General features: G+C 48.8%; 1 protein-coding gene across 4 annotated transcripts in view; it reads left to right on the plus strand.

The window, feature by feature from the left end:
- LDB3 (LIM domain binding 3) overlaps positions 1 to 15216 on the plus strand; it is a 60386-nt gene extending 45170 nt beyond the window's left edge. For all 4 annotated transcript variants that reach the window (XM_079794310.1, XM_079794307.1, XM_079794308.1 and 1 more), the window contains 4 exons: positions 516 to 696; positions 1191 to 1311; positions 8413 to 8528; positions 14197 to 15216. In XM_079794310.1, coding sequence (XP_079650436.1) covers positions 516 to 696; positions 1191 to 1311; positions 8413 to 8528; positions 14197 to 14286 — 508 coding nt within the window. In that variant the 3' untranslated portion in view covers positions 14287 to 15216. The remainder of the gene's footprint in view (positions 1 to 515; positions 697 to 1190; positions 1312 to 8412; positions 8529 to 14196) is intronic.
- The last annotated feature ends 5925 nt before the right edge of the window (positions 15217 to 21141 follow it).

Below are 21141 nucleotides of genomic sequence, written 5' to 3' on the forward strand. Positions count from 1 at the left end.
ATCAGGAAGGTAGGCAGGTGAATGGTTGGGAGCCAGCAGTCCTGGATTGTGAGAGGGATGTCCGACTGCCCGTTGGTGGGATCGGGCCTAAACGGGCAGTCAGACATCCCTCTAGGGGTCCCAGATTGGAGAGGGTGCAGGCTGGGCTGAGGGACACACACCGCCCATGCAGGAATTTCGTGTAACTCTAGTTGAGTTAATAAATACAAATTTCTTCCTGACTAGCGCCTGGCAGAGAGGAAGCCCTTGGTAAACGTTAGCCGTCAGCACTCATTGGTCTTATTGTAATCATGGCTGTCCCAGGTGTTAGCCCGCCCCGTCCCTGCTGTAGGTGTTGGAGTAGCTTCCCAGTTCTCTGTGGAAGGGAAGCAACATGAACATCTTTCAAGGAGCTTTATTTGAATTTTCCATTACCTCCTTAGAACAGTCACAAGTCAGGGTTATTGGGGGGTCGCAAATGACCTGGTCTCAAGCTTTTGGGGCGTCCTTAGTAGGTGCTGTTCTCTGCTTCCCAGGGGCCCCTTCCTGGTAGCCATGGGCCGCTCCTGGCACCCAGAGGAGTTCAACTGCGCCTACTGCAAGTCCTCCCTGGCAGACGTGTGCTTCGTGGAGGAGCAGGGCGCCGTGTACTGTGAGCGGTGTTACGAGCAGTTCTTTGCCCCAATCTGTGCCAAGTGCAACACCAAGATCATGGGGGTAAGTGGGGGATCCTTCCCTCTGGCCCTTGTCTTTTCCCCAACCGACCTCCTCCCTCCTCCCTCCTCCGAGAAAGCCGAGAAGTGGCTCTCACAGCGAGGGCAGCTCCACTCCTGTCCTGGAAGGAAGTAGGTTTGCCACCAACGAGCTAGGGAGCCAGTGAACTTGAAGCGAGAGAGGATCACCTCCCTGGGCCACAGCTCCCAGTGGCGGTGGAGCTTCTGCAAAGCAAGTTATGTCTTCACACCCGACCTTCCCTGCACCCACACGTGGCCATCACCCTGGTCCCCTCTGGGAAAGCTGCCACAGCGCACCTCCTGAGTTAAGCCTCACAGTGACGTGAGCACACGCAGGACCGCCCCAGCGAGCGCCGCAGGAGAGGAACCCCCTCTGCAGGCCTTTCCGTGGAGGGGGCCTGCCTCAGGGGAGGCTTCACCCTCCCCCGCCCCCCGCCACCTCGGGCGGCCTGGCCTAAACGGAGCTGCTCCCCTCAGGAGGTGATGCACGCCCTCAGGCAGACGTGGCACACCGGCTGCTTCATCTGCGCGGCCTGCAAGAAGCCCTTCGGGAACAGCCTCTTCCACATGGAAGATGGGGAGCCCTACTGTGAGAAAGGTAGGCTGCTGTGCTGGCCCCCACCTCCCCCTCCCTCCCCCTCCCTCCCCCTACCGGGAGAAAGGGGCAGCACCGAACGCCTGCAGAGGTCCAGTGGCAAGGACACATCGGGAGGCTCCAAGGGGCAGCTTCGTGCCGCGACTACACGACTACACAAAGGCCGTTGGCTACACTGCTCCCTGCCCCTGGGCTGCAGCTTTCCTTGGGTGGGGCGAGGGGTGGGGGCTGCGGGGCAAGGTCGGGGCTTGTATACACGTTCAGCCTCCGCTCCCTACCTGCACCCATTATGTGGGTCACCAGTTGGCATCTGGTAGCAGCGTGGGAAACCCTTCAGGTGGTGTTGATTGGAGACCGGAACGTCTAGTCTGAAAAGGCCTTGGCTCTGGACTCTATGCTGGGTTCTGTTCCCAGCGCCAACCTCAGGCCGACTGTACAACCCTGAGTGAGTTACTGAACTCCTCAGAGCCTCACTTTTCCCCATCTGTAAAATGGGGGAACCAAATCCTGCCTCACATAGTGCGTGAGGATTAAACCAGAGAAAGTGTGTAAAGCAAGTCCGTGAGAGTCGTCTCCCTGCTCCTAGTGTTCCTTCAGGTCCTGCAACCTCCCTGTCTGAACTCAGAGTTTCTCTGCTTCCCCAAGTGCAGGATGTTATCTTAGAACTTGGAGTGACTTATCGTAAATTCTGAAGACAAAGCACTCCATTAGAGAGGAGGGTGTCGGGCTAACTAGCCATTTACTCATTCACTCACTCACTCACTCATTTTTTCACAGCCTGCCTCTTTCAGAAAAGGGTTTGGGGCAGGTTTCAACAAAGGCAACGTAAACATGAATAAGACACTAGAAATAGAAAGTCAGTCCTAAGTAGAAGAGGGAAGAGCAAGCGGGAACAGAGCAGCAGTGGCTGAGTGGCACATTCGAGGGAAAAGGAGAAATACAGTAAGTTTACGTTATTTTTTAAAAATATATTTTTATTGATTTCAGAGAGGAAAGGAGAGGGAGAGAGAGATAGAAACATCAATGATGAGAGAGAATCATTGATCACCTGCCTCCCCCAACCCCGGGGATCGAACCCGCAACACGGGCATGTGCTCCGACTGGGAATTGAACCGTGACCTCCTGGTTCATAGGTCCACATTGAACCACTGAGCCATGGCAAGTTAGTTTACTTTACAATGAGAAAAGGAAAACATTCCAGTCCCTCATGGGGAAAAGCAAAACAAAATGAAACTTTCCCCACTGTCAATAAATTATAAAAATAATTTTTTGTATTCATATATACTGGAAAATTCTCTTTCCAGCTCCAAAGTTAATTGAATGACTCAGTTACTTAATAACTCTGTGCCTCATTTTCCATATCTGTAAAAGGGAGAAGATAACATGCGTTTTCCCATCTTATGAACATAATAGCGTTCCCGTTGCAAGAAAAATCCTGCAATAGGGTTTCCTGCTGCACTCTACCCCGCCCTGCCTGCTCTCCTCCCTTGTCCCCCGCCCGCTCTCCTTCCTTCTCCCCCCGCCCTGCCTCCGCTCCTCCCTTCTCCTCCCCCCCAGCTTGCTTGCTTCTCCGCAGCTTTGCTCCCTTCTGAAGCTCTTGGCTTCTTTCTACGCTGTCTTGATATGCAAATTAGCCGCCATCTTTGTTGGGTAATTTACATATTCATCCTGATTGGTTGGTGGGCGTGGCTTGTCTGGTGGGTGTGGCTTGGGCGTAGCGAAGGTGCGGTCAATTTGCATATTTGTCTATTATTAGATAGGATATTATTAGATAGGATGGTGATTACTGGTAATTAAGTATTATTGTTCCAAATTCGTGTTGCTATTATTAATCAACTAAGAGCACTGTGACTTTAACAATTTGTGATAAATCATACTTTGTGTCTCAGGTTTTCGAGAAGAATGATAGATTTCCACCCTCACCACCGCCCCTCCATAGGAAGTGCCTCAGAAAGCCTGATGGACACTGGGGTGCTTTCACTGTTTGACTCTGGTGAACAGAGCTGCTGTGAGCACAGGCGTGCAAATGGCCCCCAGGACCCTGCTTTCAATCCTGTTGGGTCTACGCCCAGAGGAATTGCTGGGTCGTGTGGTAGTCCTATTTTTTACTTTTTGAGGAACCTTCATCCTGTTTCCCATAGTAGTGGCTCCATTTTATCTCCCACCAATAGCGCACAGGGTTATAACTTCTCTACATTTTTGCCCACAGTTGTTTTCTGATTTTTAAAAGATTTTTGCTGGCCACCATCCTAATGAGTGTGATGTGATATCTCGTTGTGGTACTTTGTCATAGTTTTTATTAGCAACTTGGAAGAGGGTACAGAATGATAGGATCCAGACGCAGAAAGATTTCAGTTGGCTGAAACAATGAGCTGACACTTTTCTGTACGACAGCTTGCACATAAGTGAGACAGGTGTGAGGTCAGGCCTCCCCCAGGCTGGCCTGCACCTGAGCACTGCCCAGGCCTGGCAGGGCTTAGTCACCTGGGGACCTTTAAAGAGATAGAGAAAATGAATTTCCAAACCTCCAGAAGCCGAATTTCATGGGGTCCCCTCCCACAACCAGGTGATTTTTATATGCAGTTAGGTCTGAGAATCCAGGTGTAGTACCACCAGCAACTTGAACATCACCTGGAACCTTCTAGAAATGTGGGTTCCAGCCCCACCTCAGATCTGTGGGATCAGAAGCTCTGAGGGGTGGAGCCGGCAATCTGTGCAGGTCACTTGCCTCCTGGGTTAAGTTTATTCCCAGGTATCTTAACTGTGTTGTTGCAGTGGTAAATGGGATTATTTTTTAGTTTCTCTTTCTGTGAGTTCACTATTGGTGTATAAAAATGCCTTGATTTCTGGGTGTTAACTTTTTATCCTGCTACATTGCCAAATTGATTTATTAAATCTAATAGTTTTTTTTTGGTGGTCCTTAGGGTTTTCTGTGTACAATATCGTGTTATCTGGGAATAATGAGTTTTACATCCTCCTTTCCAATTTGGATGCCTTTTATTTCTTTTTCTTGTCTGATCGCTATGGCTAGGACTTCCAGTGCTATGTTGAATAGGAGTGGAAATGCTTTTAGTTTTTGCCCATTGAGTATGATGTTGGTTGTAGGTTTGTCATATATGGCCTTTATCATGTTGAGGTATTATCCCTCTATTCCCACTTTGCTGAGAGTTTTTATCAAAAATGGCTGTTGGATTTTGTCAAATGCTTTTTCTGTGTCTATTGATATAATTGTGTGATTTTTGTCTTTCAATTTGTTTATGTGATATATCACGTTTTTGTTTTTTTTAAATATATTTTATTGATTTTTCACAGAGAGGAAGGTAGAGGGATAGAGAGCTAGAAACAGCGATGAGAGAGAGACATCGATCAGCTGCCTCCTGCACACCCCCTACCAGGGGATGTGGCCGCAACCAATGTACATGCCCTTGACCGGAATCGAACCTGGGACCTTCCAGTCCGCAGACCGACGCTCTATCCACTGAGCCAAACCGGTTTCGGCGATATATCACGTTTTTTGATTTGCAAATATTGTACCAGCCTTGCTCTCCAGAATAAATCCCACTTGGTCATGGTGTCTGATCTTTTTAATATATTGCTGGAAGCAATTTGTTAGTATTTTGTTGAGGATTTTAGCATCTATGTTCATCAGGGATGTTGGCTGAGTTCTCTTTCTTTGTAGTGTCTTTGCCTGGCTTTGGGATTAGGACAAAGAGAGCTTGGAAATGTTCCTTGCTCTTGAATTTTTTGTAATAGTTTGAGGAGTACTGGTGTTAGTTCTCCTTTAAATGTTTGGTAAAACTCCCCTGTAAAGCCGTCTGGACCTGGGCTTTTGTTCACTGGGAGTTTTTTGAATGCTGCTTTAATTTCATTAGTAGTTATCAGCCTATTCAAGTTTTCTGATTCTTCCTGATTCAGTTTTACAAGATTGTATTTTCTAGAAGTTTGTCCTTTTCATCCACATTGTCCATCTCGTTGTCATATAGTTGTTCATAGTATTTTCTTACAATCCTTGGCAATCTGTGTTTTAATGAAACGTCCAGATGATTCTGATGTGTGAGAACCATCCTATATAATAAAAGCCCAGCGACCAAAACAGTGGAACCACCAGAGACCAGAACACTATGGCCCCTTGCCCTGGCTTGCCCCTCGCCAGGGAGCAGTTAGGGGCAATCAGGCAGGCAGACAGAGTGGTTAGGGGAAATCAGGCAGGCAGAGGTGGTTAGGGGCGATCAGACAGGCAGGAGAGTGGTTAGGGGCGATCAGGCAGGCAGGCGAGTAGTTAGAGGTGATCAGGCAGGCAGGCAGAGGCACTTAGGGGCGATCAGGCAGGCAGGAGAGTGGTTAGGGGCGATCAGGCAGGCAGGCGAGTAGTTAGAGGTGATCAGGCAGGCAGGCAGAGGCACTTAGGGGCGATCAGGCAGGCAGGTGGAGGTGGTTAGGGGCAATCAGGCAGGCAGGCAAGCAGTTAGGAGCCAGTGGTCCCGGATTGCAAGAGGGATGTCCGACTGCCGGTTTAGGCCTTATCCCACAGTTGGACATCCCCCGAAAGGTCCTGGATTGCAATAGGGTGCAGGCCGGGCTGAGGGACCCCCCCCCCCACACACACACCCCGTGCACAAATTTCATACACCGAGCCTCTAGTTGTCTGATAAAGCACTAAGCCATTTTTCATCACAGAGCATGTGATTTGATGGATGGAAATCCTTTTACAATAGCAATAAACCCATTAAATACAGGGTATGAATTCAGCTTGGGGTAGATGAGAGTTAGTCAAAGAACATTGTAAATGAGGAACTAGATATGCTTCTGGGGGAAAGGCCCATGTACAAGCTAATTCCATGTGGATTATGTTCTCCTTTTGTAGTGTAAATGAGGAAAATATCAGCTTTTTAAAAAATGTATTAGGGTCAGATCTGTGCTACCAATTTTTTAGAAAATATGTTTTTATTGATTTTTTTTAGAGAGAGAGGAAAGGAGAGGGGGAGAGATAGAAACATCGATGAGAGTGAAACATCATCGATCAGCTGTCTCCTGCACACCCCTTACAGGGGATTGAGCCTGTAACCCGGGCATGTGCCCTGATCTGGAATCAAACTGGTGACCTCTTGGTTCCTGGGTTGATGCTCAATGCCTGAGCTACACCGGCCAGGCAAGTGCTACCAAATTTTAAAGCAAATTGGCAGTTCTCCAGGTCATACAGAATTAAGTTTAAAACAGAAAAATCAATCAATAGTATAGACTAAACACCCCCAAAATAAAATCAAGCTATTTTAAGAGCTTAATCTATGAAAAACCATTGGCTTCACAAAAGAAGGAATTACTACTTAATAAGGTTTTTTGAACCATTTATCCATCAAATGTGTGCCAGTTCCTATGCAAGATGCTGAGCGTGGGGGGGGGGGTTCCCCTCAAACACCTCAAGTAGACCCATCATCTATGAGATGCCAACACATCAGTGGACAGTTAAGAGAAGAATGAATAAATGAATGAATGAATGAATGAATGAGTGAGTGAGTGAGTGAATAGGAAGGGAAGCCCAAGAGAAGCCTCCAGAAGGCCATCTCAGATTTCTTGGTGGGTTTGGGGATGACGACTCCCCAGAAGGAAGGCATGGCCCAAAGGATTTCAGAGGTTCAGGCAGACAAAGTGAGGTGGGTGTTCCAAGCCTGGTCCTGGTCCATGCAGAGGCGTGGAGGTGGAGGACAGGGCCCAGGGCATCTGGAGACCAACGGGGAGTAAGAAGAGAGAAGTCAGGAGTGGGTGCAGGGTTTGGAGATGGTGGCCTATAGCCCTGTTTCTCATCCCACGTTGATAACTTCCTACAGAGCGGAGAGGGAACCATAACCTGCTGTGTTCCCGAAGGAAGCAGAATAATGATTTCCTCGTTCTGTGTGGTGATAGATTTCTGCCTACTGAACAAATTAAATGTTTGGTCAGAAACAAGGTTCACAGACTGCAATATGTGAAAAAGCATTTGCATGTTAAACTAAATTAAACCCCAAAAGGGAAACTATGCATTGGAAAATATGCAGGAGATGGAACCTACCAAAGCTGAGTGGCAAATAGGTCACTGGAGACAGCCTGAAGTCATGGAATGGGGTCAGCTCATCGCGCCCCTCCACTGTGTGATGGAGCCTCTGCAGCCAGACTCCTGGTCTTTAAAACGGGAATCCTTCTTGTTCTCAGAGCCGCTGTGATCAAACAAGACACCAGAGAAGCACTAGTATCGGCCTGGCACACGGCACTGGAACCAGTTCCCTCCCCGCCTCTCATCATTCACAAAGACGCTCAAAATAAGAGCCAACATTTTGAGGATTTGTGCCAAGCCCTTCACATACATGATCTTACTTATTCTGTATAACAACGCCACGAGTGAGGTGCTGTAGTTAATTGTAGATTCATTGGTTCACCATTCACTCATTCATTCAACACATATGTGCGCCAGGCACTGAGCTGGGAGTACAAAGACCTTGACACTGAGATACCAGTAAATAGTATCATCTATGTGAGAATGCTTGGTAAACTACAGAGCATTATACAAATAATATTTGTTTTTATTATCTCCTTGGCGGCGGGGGTAAGGGTGGGGCCCGGTGGGGGGAGGGGAGGGGTATGTGTCCCAACAAAGTAGCTCAATTATTATTTCCAGGATTGAAAATTTGCTATTAAAACAAATGCCCAATAACAGAAGACGGACCAAGCAAAGAACATCCTATAGCTATTACAAATGTTAAGGGCTCTCATTCTTCCGAAATCAGCAGAGTTGCTGAGAAATGTTTTCCTTTTTCTCTGTCTGTCTGTCTGGCTGTAAGAGGGAACAGAGACGGAGGAGAAGCTCAGCTGCAGAAAGTGAATGAGAGTTTGAGAAAGTGCTTGCAAGTCAAACAGGCACAGGGTGCTAACTGAGCCTCAACCTGCACGATTCCAGTTCTTAATGGAAAAGGAAAAATAAATCTTGTCACTGAGTGTCTTGTCGGCAAGATGAGAAGTAACCAGTTGTCTCCCGCGCGGCCCTGGCCCTGGCCCTGGCCCGGGGGTTGGCTGGCACTGGCCGGGAAGCTCCTCCTCGCTGGACGCTGGTCCTCACTCTGCCTTTCCTTTCAGACTACATCACTCTGTTCAGCACCAAGTGTCACGGCTGCGACTTCCCCGTGGAGGCTGGTGACAAGTTTATCGAAGCCCTGGGGCATACCTGGCACGACACCTGCTTCATCTGTGCGGTATGTTTTCACCTGGGGCTCTGGCGTTCTGAGGGGGCAGGCGGGACCTAGAGGGCCAGACCCACACTCTACTCCTTCCAACTCTGGCATTCTGATATTCTGATTGTTTATAAAAGCTGGCAAACACCATGATGCCTTGATACGTTGCAGTTGAACCAAGTTTTATTACTAATGATGTTTATTAACCAGCATGGCTTTGCTACTCTCCATTTCATTAAGGACAACAGAGAGCCCAGGATCTGCCTCACCAGCATCATTCTCAGTAGGTGAGAGCAGTGAATTATGCTGAGATTTAAAGAGAGGCAGATGCTTCCTATGGTTATAAGTTGTTTCAGATATGATGAAGTGATTCAAGAGTTTCCCCCTAAATTTTCATCAGGATCGCTAGATTGGAGCTTATTGACTAGTCCTATAAAAAGCTGAGATACAGTTTCTTTTGATACAACCTTTAGAAAGTAGGATTGAATGTCATTTCATTTTCCTAAATGGTCTTCTTCTTGATGTGTAGTTGCCAGGAGATAAGCCCTAGAGTAACTGTTAACCATGTGCGATGCATTTCTGCTGAACAGCCCGGTCATTTTTACCAGGGAGATTGGCATTTTCCTTCCCAGGGCTTTGGGTTGGGGAGGAGACACAGCAATGAGCCTGCTGACATTTTGCTTCTGCATTAGAGTTGGGAATAGCCAGCTTACTTTGGGAAAATTAATGTGCTGCTACTAGTTTTTCCTTTTTATCAGAGCCGATCAAGGTAAATTTTGGGGATGTGTGAAAGATCTGTATAGTTTAAACTTGAAGCGTTTTTATAAACTTATGACATAGGACAACCCAAGTCATAAAGTTTACTGCTATACACTTCAGGTTTTACAATTCATTTCTATACTGTCCCCTCAAATTAGTGGGGTGCACTGTCTTCACTCTGTGTAGTAGTCTGCTAGGCCTACCGTAACCAAGTACCATAAACTAACGGCTCCACCAGCAGAAACGCATTCTCTCAGTTCTGGGGGCTAGAGGTCCATGTTCAAGGTGTCAGCAGGGCCGTGCTCTCTCCTCGAGCTCCTGGGCTCTGCCTGCAGTCCTCGCTGTTGCTTGGCTTCTAACGGCATGACTGTAGTCTCCAACTCCATCATCACATGACTGTTCGCCCTCCGTGTGTCTGTGTCTTCGCATGGCAGTCTCCTCTGTGTGTGTCTGTCTCCGTGTGCTGCTCCTCTTAAAAGGATACTGGTCGTATTGGATTAAGGGCCCACCTCACTCCAGCATGACCTCTTCTTAACTTACATCTTCATCACACCTGCAAAGACCCTGTTTCCAAATGAGATCACTGCTGGTCCCTACGCTGGGTGAGCTGGGGGTTGGGACTTCAACCAATGAAATGGGGGGACTGCTTTTCCAGATCTTCGCACAGATTCTCTAGTTGCCTTTTATAGTCTTTTAAACACATCGGGGCCTGCTCTCCAAAGAGGGACAATGATACAAATATGCTGACTTTGGGGTTGTCCCCAGTTCAGCAAGGCACAGAATATGGCTCTCTGACCCTTACATTCCAGCTATGGCTTGTCTGACCCTAAGATGCTGCCTACAAGTCTGATTACCCAACTTCGGCAAGAATCCAGGAGACCTGGAGAAGGTCCGGGGAGACAGTGGCCCAGAGGCCTCTTCTCCTGGGCAGGCTGATGCGGTCTGTGCCGCAGGGAGAGGGAGCCATGGCAAAAGTGGGTGTGGGTCTGCTCCCTGGAGCCCACTGTGTTTGGCTGAGAGGCGTGATAGCAAGCACAGTCCCAGAGGGAGGACCAAGAAGCAGGAAAGCTTAGGGCTGTTCAGACTGAGATTACAAATAAGTTCTAGTCAAGTGTGAGAGACCCAGGGCTCTGCCCCAAGGACCCGCCCCAAGAAACCAGGCAGACCCATCCTTTGGAGAATCACCATGGAGAATCATTATGTCCTCCCCCGACTAGCCCTGGGTGGCACGCACTGTCCTGTCAGGACATATCAAAGTGGAACATGGCTTGAATTTTTGGAAAACAATCTTTTAGTTGGAGAACTTTGAGGGTTTTCCTTGGTTCTCTTTCCAAATCACTTTTAATGAGAATATATTTTTCTTTTAATTAAAAAAAACCACACACAGTAAGAAAGGAAGATCAGGACTAGCTCCCCCAGCTGCGTAACATGATGGTGTTTCCCGCAATTATATCTCAGGAGAGCACATCCTTTAGACTAATCCCAATGACCAAGTTTGGGAGCACAAGAATATTCCAGAACTTCCCCGTGAAGGAATTTAGAATCTTGAAAGGAAAGCAAAGCTAGCATATACCAGCACATCAACAGCAGCCAAGACAGCATTTCTGAAGTCCCAAGCACATGAAATGAAGGCTTAGAGAAGGCAGTGTGGGTCAGGGTGCGGGCTCCGCTCCTGTCTGCCTTTGGCACGTGAGCTCCAGGGAAAGGATTTGGGTCCTGCCTTGCTGGGGGAAGGGTGTCTTCCTGGCCCCTTGTTTCCTCCAAGTTCAGTTGGTTTCTGGCCCGTCCTCACCAGCGTGGGTAACAGGAGGGGACGCTGGTGGCATAACTTCTGTGGTCAGTGCTCAGGCGGCTGCCCCGGCCTATTTCATTGCCTTCCACTCTAGCCGGCACTGTTCATGGCCACCACTCCTTCCCAGCCAGGCCCCGAAGCTGGGGAGGCGGGCCATCCCTGCTGTGCCCGGTGCTGACTAGGCTGGGAGCCCCTCCACCATGAAGCCACCATGCATCCTGCCTGCAGCCTCCTGGCCCAACACACTCATCTCATAAGGGAGCCACCTCTGAGGTTCTGGCCCTGCCTCATCTTTGGTCTTCAGTGCCCCCAACTCCTGTCCAGCCTGACTCATCCCAGTTCTCACCAGCAGCCAGCACTCTCGCAGACCAGGCAGGGTTGGCAGGCATCTCCTGAGCTGTCCTTCTGTCTCCATGAAACCTATCTCCAGTTGGATCTTGAGTGCCACCTTCTTGGGCTTGGCTTCGAACTGTCATCAGCAGCTTGAGGCCACCACAGGAGCCTGGTTACACTCAGCATGACTGCATCGCCTGGGATGTTTTCAGACACTTTCAGGTCATTGTCTTCCAGAGCCACTGGCAGGTCTGCGGGACCCTAAGTGTGACATCAGAGCTTTGCACACGGGGCTACCATGAAGCCACTTTTCTTTCCAGCTCTCTTGGTGGACACACGCTCACGAACCCAGTTCATCTCAGAGGGTGATCGCTCCCTCCTTGGGCCTCCCCATAGGCGGGAGCTCCACTGGCATTTCTTTACCCAACGCTCGTGTCCTGGAGGTGGCCCCCAGTTCTGCTCCCCGTTAGGGACCCTCATTGCCCTCTAGGCTGGGCCAATCCCAGCCAATGTGGCTTCCCAGCTGACTGACCCGCCCGCAGTATTGCGCACCCAGGGCCAGCCTAAAGCTTGGAGGGCTGGAAGCATTTTTCTAAATCGGTTGAGATCTTGCTTCCAGATGTATCTTCTGTTTGGCTCAAATAAATTTTTATAAAGCTTCCCTACAGGTTTGGACATGCTTACATCTACAACTGAGGCAGGCACTTTGCTAAACAATGTGCATAAATCTCAGTCATCAGACCTTCACGGTGTAATGCACACAGAAGCCGACCTCAGTGCCATCCCCTTCCCTTCCTCTAATCATTCTTTCCTCGGTGCACCTTCCTCCTTGAGGCAGCAGCAGGCATCTTTGCTCAGTGGCCGGTGAAGTTTCCTTATGGAAAACATTATCATTATTTTCTATGTAAGAAAAGACAGGCTCAGAAAGGCTAAGTAACTTGCCAAAGGTCACACAGTAAGTGACGAAGCTTTAATGCTATTTTAGGTAATCTGACTTCCCAGGCCACATGTTTAACCAGTTACACCATACTAAGGATGAGTAACAAGTTCCTTACACCTCCGGAACACGTGGGCTAGCAGGAGTGGTAGAAATAAACACATTAAAAATAAAAAAACTTGGAAGGCTACCTCTACACAAGTTCGTAAACCCAGAATAATTTCAAGTAAACATAACCCTTCTCTGCTGTGGGCTGTGGGGGAAATGAGCTTAGAACTAGAGTCCTGCAGACCTGGACGTGGGCTCCCAGCTCTGTGCTTACTAGGTCTGCAGCTTAACCAAGACACTCGGGCTCTCTGAGCCTCAGCTCTTCAGGGTGAAATGGGGAAAAGCCATCCCCATGCCTGGCTTCTGTGGAGATGAAATGAGGTCATGCACATAGATGCTGCCATCCTGCTTGGCCCTCAGTACCTCAGCAGGTCTTACCTCGCACCCCTCTTCCAGGGACATCTCCATCTTCAAACTGTGCTCATGTCACCATCGTGGGAAAACATTTTGCCTTTTTTTCATATAACATTCCCCTGCATTCACTTTTCCATATCTGATGTATCTTTTTCATGGTGGCATTCCATTGGGAAAATGTAGCATAAAACTCTTTTTAGTTGAGCACAGGTTGCTTTCTTGTCTGTGCACTAGTTTCTGCCAAATCAAGTTCTGCAGGGCGGGGCCTCAGGGGTGCAGGGCTGGCTCCTCCTCTGTACTAGCCACCCCCAGCTGCTCACGCCCAGGCAGTGCACGGGAGGCCACACGGAGGCCGGATCCCGTTGGGCAGAGCCGACTTTGTTTGTTTGTATTGTTTTTGATTTTTTGTTAATCCTCGCCCGAGGATATTTTTCCTTTGATTTTTAGGGAGAGTGGAAGAGAGAAGGAACGACAGAGAGAAACACCAATGTGAGAGAAACACGTGGATTGGTTGCCTCCTGCATGAGCCCTGACCAGGTACATGCCCTTGACCGGAATCGAACCCGGCACCTTTTGGTCCGCAGGCTGACGCTCTATCCACTGAATCAAACTGGCCAGGGCGGCAGTGCGGACTTTTAATTACTTTTTTTCACTCTTTGGCTAGAGGTATATAAGGTTAAAGGTGACAAGCTATTGAGGGATTTTTGTTTTGTTTTGGTTTTTTAGTTTACTAAAGTAAGAGTTCTCTAGTGGTATTTGTGGAGCTTTTCTTTTTCCTTTAATTGTGAGTGAGGATAATTTTCTGATGTGTTTGCTAGTTTACTGACGGCCCTTTTTTAGATGTTAACCATCTCTGTGGATATGGATATTGACTTATGAACTAGTATTGGTTCCTTGTTAATTTTTGGATAGTGCCAATCGGTCTTCAGCATGTATATTTCTCTATTCCATTCATTTAATTTAATTTGAGTTTTATTCCATGTTCCTCTTTGGAAGGCTTCAGTTTATATAGTTTAACCCAGTGATGGCGAACCTATGACACGCGTGTCAGCACTGACACGCGTAGCCATTTCTGATGACACGCGGCCGCCAAGGCGGCTGCATGCCGAGAATGAAACGTTTGCTGCTCCTGAGGATGAAACATTTGCGAAATAATGTTTTTTCCTCAAAGTGACACACTGCCTGAGTTATGCTCGGTTTTTTGGCGAAGTTTGACACACCGAGCTCACAAGGTTGCCCATCACTGGTCTAACCCGTCGAGTCTGCTTCCCTGGTTAAGACTTCGTAGTGCGAGAAGGGCTGCTGCCTCCCCGTCTGCCCGGACAGGGCTTTCCCTAAAGGGGTGGCAAACCTTTTGCGGGTGCGCCCCGCCTCGGCCTGCGTCACGCCGTCTGTTTCTGTCCCAGGTCTGCCATGTGAATCTGGAGGGGCAGCCGTTCTACTCCAAGAAGGACAAACCGCTGTGCAAGAAGCACGCGCACGCCATCAACGTGTAGGGAGCCCGGCCCACGGGACAGGCGGGGCTGCTGCCGGGCGGCCCGGAGGAGGCTGCTGCTGCTGCTGCTGAAGGGACGGACGGACGGACGGACGGACGGAGCAGCCAGCTCCCTGCGGGCCGCTTAGTCTCCTGCGCAGAGTGTGTATGGCCTAGTCCGCCTGGAAGGCGGCGGGATTCCCGAACCACGGCAGTGCTCCACCCCAGACTGGATCGTGCTCCGACGTTTGGGACAATTCTGAGAACCCCAAAGTGAAAAACAAAAGCAACTCTAACTTTCCCCAAGCGAGGCGCTTCCTGCGGCCACCAGAGCCAGGGGCTCCGGGCGGGTGTCTGTCCGCACCGACCGGGCGGGTGTCTGTCCGCACCGACGGGGACGGGGCGGTGTCCTCACCGGGCGGGTGTCTGTCCGCACCGACGGGGCGGGTGTCTGTCCGCACCGACGGGGCGGGTGTCTGTCCGCACCGACGGGGCGGGTGTCTGGTGTCTGTCCTCACCGACGGGGCGGGTGTCTGTCCTCACCGACGGGGCGGGTGTCTGTCCGCACCGACCGGGCGGGTGTCTGTCCCCACCGGGCGGCCGCCCTCCGGGGAGGAGGTGGCGTCCTCGCTAGTGCGGCTCCGACCTCAGGCCCCGAGGAGCGCGCCGCCGGGGTCAGGGGAGCCCCGCCTCGCAGGGCGGGTCCTCTGGGCCCTGCCCCGCCCCGCGGCCACAGGCGGCTCCTCGGCTCCCCGCTCGGTCGGAGGCCGCGGTGCCCCGCAGGCTTGGCTCCTCTTGGACGTGACCGGGAAAGGGACGTTGGGTTTTCCGGCCTCGCTTTGCTGGCGTGAGAGATGGAAAACGGCCCGGTCCTGTGTGGCCTTGTTGTGCCTGTGCGGCCCGCAGCCCCGCCGGGCACGTCCCCCCCCCCCCGCCCCCCCTGCCCCCCGCAGCCCCGCCGGGCGCGTCCCCCGCAGCCGCCCCCCCGCGGCCCCGACCCCCGACCCCCGCAGCCCCGCGCCCCCTGCGCAGCCGCCCCGCCGGGCGCGTCCCCCCCCCCCGCCCCCCTGCCCCCCGCAGCCCCGCCGGGCACGTCCCCCGCAGCCCCGCGCCCCCCCCCTCCCGCCCCCCGCGGCCCACCCCCACCCCCGCAGCCGCCCCGCCCCCGCAGCTTCGCGGCCCGGGGGGGAAAAGGAGGGAGGTGGCGTCTGGAACGGGGTGGCGGGATGGGCTGGGGGCCTGCCCACACTCGGGGCGGCGAGAGGGCCCCCCACTCTGCCAGCTTCCGTCGGAAGGCGGTCCTGGTGCGGAAGGAAGAGGGACTGACACACACTCGTGGCCGTGTTGGCCAACGTTTTGAAAATGTACGCGCTGGGTTGGCCAAGCAATGGTTTGTCAATAGTTATTAAAACAGACGGGCCCTTAGTAATAGTTAGCGCGGGGCAGCACTTTGGAGCTGCTGGGACAGAGAGAAGCGGGTGCGGAGCTGGAACCGGTACCCGCTCGGCCACAGGCGGAGGCTCCCCGCGTGTGCACACCTAGCGCTCTCCCGCCGCCCTGCCCTCCGCTGTGGGCCCTCCCTCTGCACACTTGAAACCTTTCCTGAGATGTTAGAACACCCCGAGCACTGAGCTTCCAGGGACTTGCTACCGAATGTGTCCCTTCTTCCCGAGAGAGGGAAGCAGCTAGATGTGCCCCTCGCAGGAAGCTGTGTTTCGTTCCCAGGTAAACCCCCGCCCACCCCTCCCCCCCCCCCGCCCACCCCTCCCCCCCCCCGCCCACCCCTCCCCCCCCCGCCCCCCAACCAGGGAGCACCAGGAGGGACATAAATGAGCTCCTGCCAGGCCCTTACTCAGCGAGGCCGCTGTGAGAAAGCCCAGGCGCAGGAGTGCCTGCAGGTTTTGCAGGAGCTGCAAACAGGTACCTTGGAGCATTCTGATATTTTTGGAAAGTTCAAAGGCACAGGGACAAGGAGGTTGCAGACTGTACAGAAAGGCTCTAGGCAGCTTTCTCTAAAACAAAACAAAGCAAAATAAAACAAAACAAATTATCAGGGACTGATCATGAGGAAAGGAAAAAGTTCCCTAGAATTGTTTCCAAAAGTATCTTTTAAAATGACACACACACACACACACACACCACGTGTGATGATTAAAAAGTGTGTGATCATTGAAAAGTGAAATATCTCAAAGGAGAACTTCGTGGTCCTTTATTGAATCAGTGTTTCTTCATCTCAGAGCTAGTGTAGATTCTGAGGAACTCTTTTATTTATCAGAACACAAAACAAAAAGTTTTTTAGGGCAGCAGGGAAAGGAGTCGTTTTGAACTCGCTTTCTTGGTGTTTCTAAGTTTGCTATAGCCTCAGTGTGAAGGCTGTATCTATTTCAGGTTAACACCATGGATGGCCACACCACCAAAACCATTTTTAATAGTCATGGTGTGGAGTACACTTTGGGTCTGCAGTTTCTGTCTTGGTATTGTTCACGTTTATTTAACATTTATAAACATTGACTCTTTGCGACAGAGTGACTTGGGCTTGCAGTGTTTGGGTTAGGAACCTAGCTTTTCTAATGTTAACTTTTCAACACACATACTTTTTTTTGCTTTGGGATTTCTTTTTTAATTTTAGGATTTCAGAAGTGGAATGTAGTGTGTTAGAAGTGTGCACAAAACTATTTGGCATGGTTTTTGTTTTGGTTTTTCTTGCCATGTTAATTCTACGTTTTAGCAAAATAAAACTTCCCAAAGACTGCAAAAACAGTTTTCTGTGTGAAGTGTTTCATGAGACACCAAAAGCAGGGTTTTCTATGTGGCCACAGAAGCAGGGTTTTCTATGTGACCACAGAAGCAGGGTTTTCTATATGGCCACAGAAGCAGGGTTTTCTATGTGGCCACAGAAGCAGGGTTTTCTATGTGGCCACAGAAGCAGGGTTTTCTATGTGGCCACAGAAGCAGGGTTTTCTGTGTGGCCACAGAAGCAGGGTTTTCTGTGTGGCCACAGAAGCAGGGTTTTCTATGTGGCCACAGAAGCAGGGTTTTCTGTGTGGCCACAGAAGCAGGGTTTTCTGTGTGGCCACAGAAGCAGGGTTTTCTGTGTGGCCACAGAAGCAGGGTTTTCTATGTGGCCACAGAAGCAGGGTTTTCTGTGTGGCCACAGAAGCAGGGTTTTCTGTGTGGCCACAGAAGCAGGGTTTTCTGTGTGGCCACAGAAGCAGGGTTTTCTATGTGGCCACAGAAGCAGTCCGGGAGGATGTGAAAGGCCCTGGAGGAGCAGCCCACGGCGCTGTGCTGGCCCGAGGCCCCAGGAGCACACACGGCTCACAAAGCGAAGTTTCCAGGTAAATGAAGCCCAGCCTTGGCCTTTCTCTGGGAAAGCTTTATTTATTTAGCTACTTGGTGGTTAAATATTTCATATTTATTTTTATTCTGCTTTACATGGCTTCATATCTAAAAAAGTTGCTATATTTTCTTCCATATCTTTAGTTTTGAAATAAGCTCAGAGAAAAATCCTCTCCTGGCATTAAGAACAAAAAGACCTTTCTGAGGGTCCTGTGCTTAACAAAACCTACTCTTTTCCAAGGTACTCCGTTTCTAGGCATTACTTGAAAAGAAAGGGCATTTTCGTAATTTACTTTTGAGTATCTAAATTATATTTTGAAAGAGCTATGCAATTACAAGTAGAAAGAAAATCTCATTATTTTAGTACGTTTTAAAGCTATAGCCGTTTCTAAAGTCAGTGAGGGAGGAATTGAAATTTGGGAGGGATCTCAGAGATCACCTGGACATCCTCCAGATCCGGGGGAGGAGGGGCTGAGGCCCAGAAGGGAATGGCTTCCCAGGATACACCAGCCAGGGATGCAGTGGGAGCAGGAGAAGAAACATGGACTTGGACATGGTAAACCAGGCTTATAGCAAGGCTGATCTAATCCTGCCTACATGACGCTGGGACAGTCTCTCCAAGCCTGCCTCTTTACCTGAAAATGAGGCATTAATACCTGCCTCACAGTGACAGTTTGAGAACCACATGCAATAACTTTTGGAAGAAAACTGCAATACAAATGTTCGTTATTATTATCACCGATAAAGTGAGGTCAGAACCCAAGCCTTCACTCCTGCTTCATTTTCTTAACTCCTCCAACTTCTCCATCCAGAAAGAAACCCATTGGGAAAATCAGCAGTGAGAATAAATATGCCACAAATAGCCCAGAAGTATGAACCACATAGATCAGAATTTGGTTTCCAGTAGTTTCCCTTATCCATGGGGGATACCTTCCAAGACCCCCAGTGGATGCCTGTATATACTGAACCCTATACATACTTGGTTTTTTTCTATGTATACATATTTGTGATAAAGCTTACTTTATAAATTAACAATAATAAAATGGAGCAGTTATAACAATATGCTGTGATAACAGTTATGTGAACGTGGTCTGTCTCTCTCATAGTCTCTTATTGTACTGTACCTAGAGTACAGATATACTGAACAAACGGGGATTCACACCTCAGGTGAGATTCCATCATGTAACTCATGCAATTTAAAACTTACGAGTTGTTTATTTCTGGAATTTTCCATTTCATATTTTCAGACCACAGCTGACTGTGGGTAACTGAAACCACGGGCAGTGAAACCATGGATAAAGGGGGGCTACTGCACCTTGTACCACCATTTCTGTCCTCGTCACTGAGGACTTATGAACAGAATAAAAATTATGTATTCATTTGCTCACTTACTTGTTCTTGTAACAAATATTTATTGAGCTTTTACTATGTGTCAAGCACTGCTCTGGACACTGGGAACATGATAGTGAATAAAAGACAAAATACACTCTTTTCATGGAACTTAGATTCTAGTAGTTTGGAACCAGCCAACCAAGATAAATAACTAAATTATGCTGGATTATTTCTGAGGAGAAAATTTTTCACAATTTAAAGCTTCTCTCCAGGGTAACACCGGCACTGAGCTGGACTTAGACCCCTTGATAATAAAGGCATGGTGTGAGGGATGGGTTTTGGATCCAATGCCAGGAAACAGCTACAGCGCAGGCAGGTGAGCTGGAGGAGCACTAGGTCCCTCAACCAAGAACATGCTTAACTTATCTGTGCACAGAACACGGACCTCCAATTTGGAAGACACTGCCTAGCGTTTGAGTTCAGTCTTTCCTGAGCTCCATCTTTCCCAGAACAATCCCAATATCAAATCATCTTTCTTGATGTTCCACTTACACGTTTGAACCATTTCTACAACTTGGGCTTTATTTTTAGAGCCACTTTAAGTTCACAGTGTAATTGAGCAGCAGACACACAGATTTCCCATGTGCCCTTTGACCCCACTTATGTATAACCTCTCGCATTATCAGCATCCCCACCAGATCAGTGCATTTATTACAATCGATAAACCTACATTGACACATCATTATCACCCAGAGCCCATGGATTACATTAGGGTTCACTCCTGGTGTTGCACAGTCTATAGGTTTGAAAAACATATTATGACATGTGTCCATCATTATAATATCATACAGAGTTGGCCTAAGAATCCTCTGTTCCACTCACTCATCCCCATCCCTCTCTTAACCCTGGCAACCACTGATCTTTTTACTGTCTCCAGAGTTTGGCCTTTTCCAAGATGTCAGATAGCAGGAATCACACAGCGTGTGGCCTTTTCAGATTGGCTTCTGTCACTTACAATATGCACTTAACTTTTCTGTTTTTTTTTTTTTCTTTAATAAATCTTTATTGTTCAGATTATTACAGTTGTTGCTCTTTTTTCCCCCCATAGGTCCCCTCCACCTGGTTCCTACCCACCCTCTGCCCTTACCCCCCCACACTGTCCTCATCCATAGGTGTACGATTTTTGTCCAGTCTCTTCCCGCACCCTCCAAACCCCCTTCCCCCTGAGAATTGTCAGTCCACTCCTTTTCTATGCCCCTGATTCTATTATATTTACCAATTTATTCTGTTCATCAGATTTTTTATTCACTTGATTTTTAGATTCACTTGTTAATAGATATGTATTTGTTGTCACTTTGTTGTTCATAATTTTTATCTTTACCTTTTTCTTCTTTTTCCTCTTCTTAAAGAATACCCTTCAGCATGTCATATAATACTGGTTTGGCAGTGATGAACTCCTTTAGCTTTTTCTTATCTGTGAAGCTCTTTATCTGACCTTCAATTCTAAATGATAGCTTTGCTGGGTAGAATAATCTTGGTTGTAGGTTCTTGCTATTTATTTATTTTTATTTTATTTTATTTTTAAATACATATTTTATTGATTTTTTACAGAGAGGAAGGGAGAAGGATAGAGAGTTAGAAACATCAATGAGAAAGAAACATCGATCAGCTGCCTCCTGCACACCTCCCACTGGGGATGTGCCCACAACCAAGGTACATGTCCTTGACTGGAATCGAACCTGGAACCTTTCAGTCCGCAGGCCTACGCTCTATCCACTGAGCCAAACCAGTTAGGGCGATTCTTGCTATTTATCACTTTGAATATTTCTTGCCACTCCCTTCTGGCCTGCATAGTTTCTGTTGAGAAATCAGCTGACAATCGTATGGGTACTCCCTTGTAGGTAACTAACTGTTTTTCTCTTGCTGCTTTTAATATTCTCTCTTTGTCTTTTGCCCTTGGCATTTTAATTATGATGTGTCTTGGTGTGATCCTCTTTGGATTCCTTTTGTTTGGGGTTCTCTGCGCTTCCTGGACTTGTAAGTCTATTTCTTTCACCAGGTAGGGGAAGTTTTCTGGCATTATTTCTTCAAATAGGTTTTCAATATCTTGCTCTCTCTCTTCTTCTGGCACCCCTATAATTCGGAGGCTCCTTGCACTATCTTCATATTTTTGGATTATTTTTTCTTTTTGCTTTTCCAGTTGGGT

Source organism: Cnephaeus nilssonii (genome assembly GCF_951640355.1).
Source record: "Cnephaeus nilssonii genome assembly, chromosome: 16".
In the NCBI taxonomy this organism is placed as follows: Eukaryota; Metazoa; Chordata; class Mammalia; order Chiroptera; family Vespertilionidae; genus Cnephaeus; species Cnephaeus nilssonii.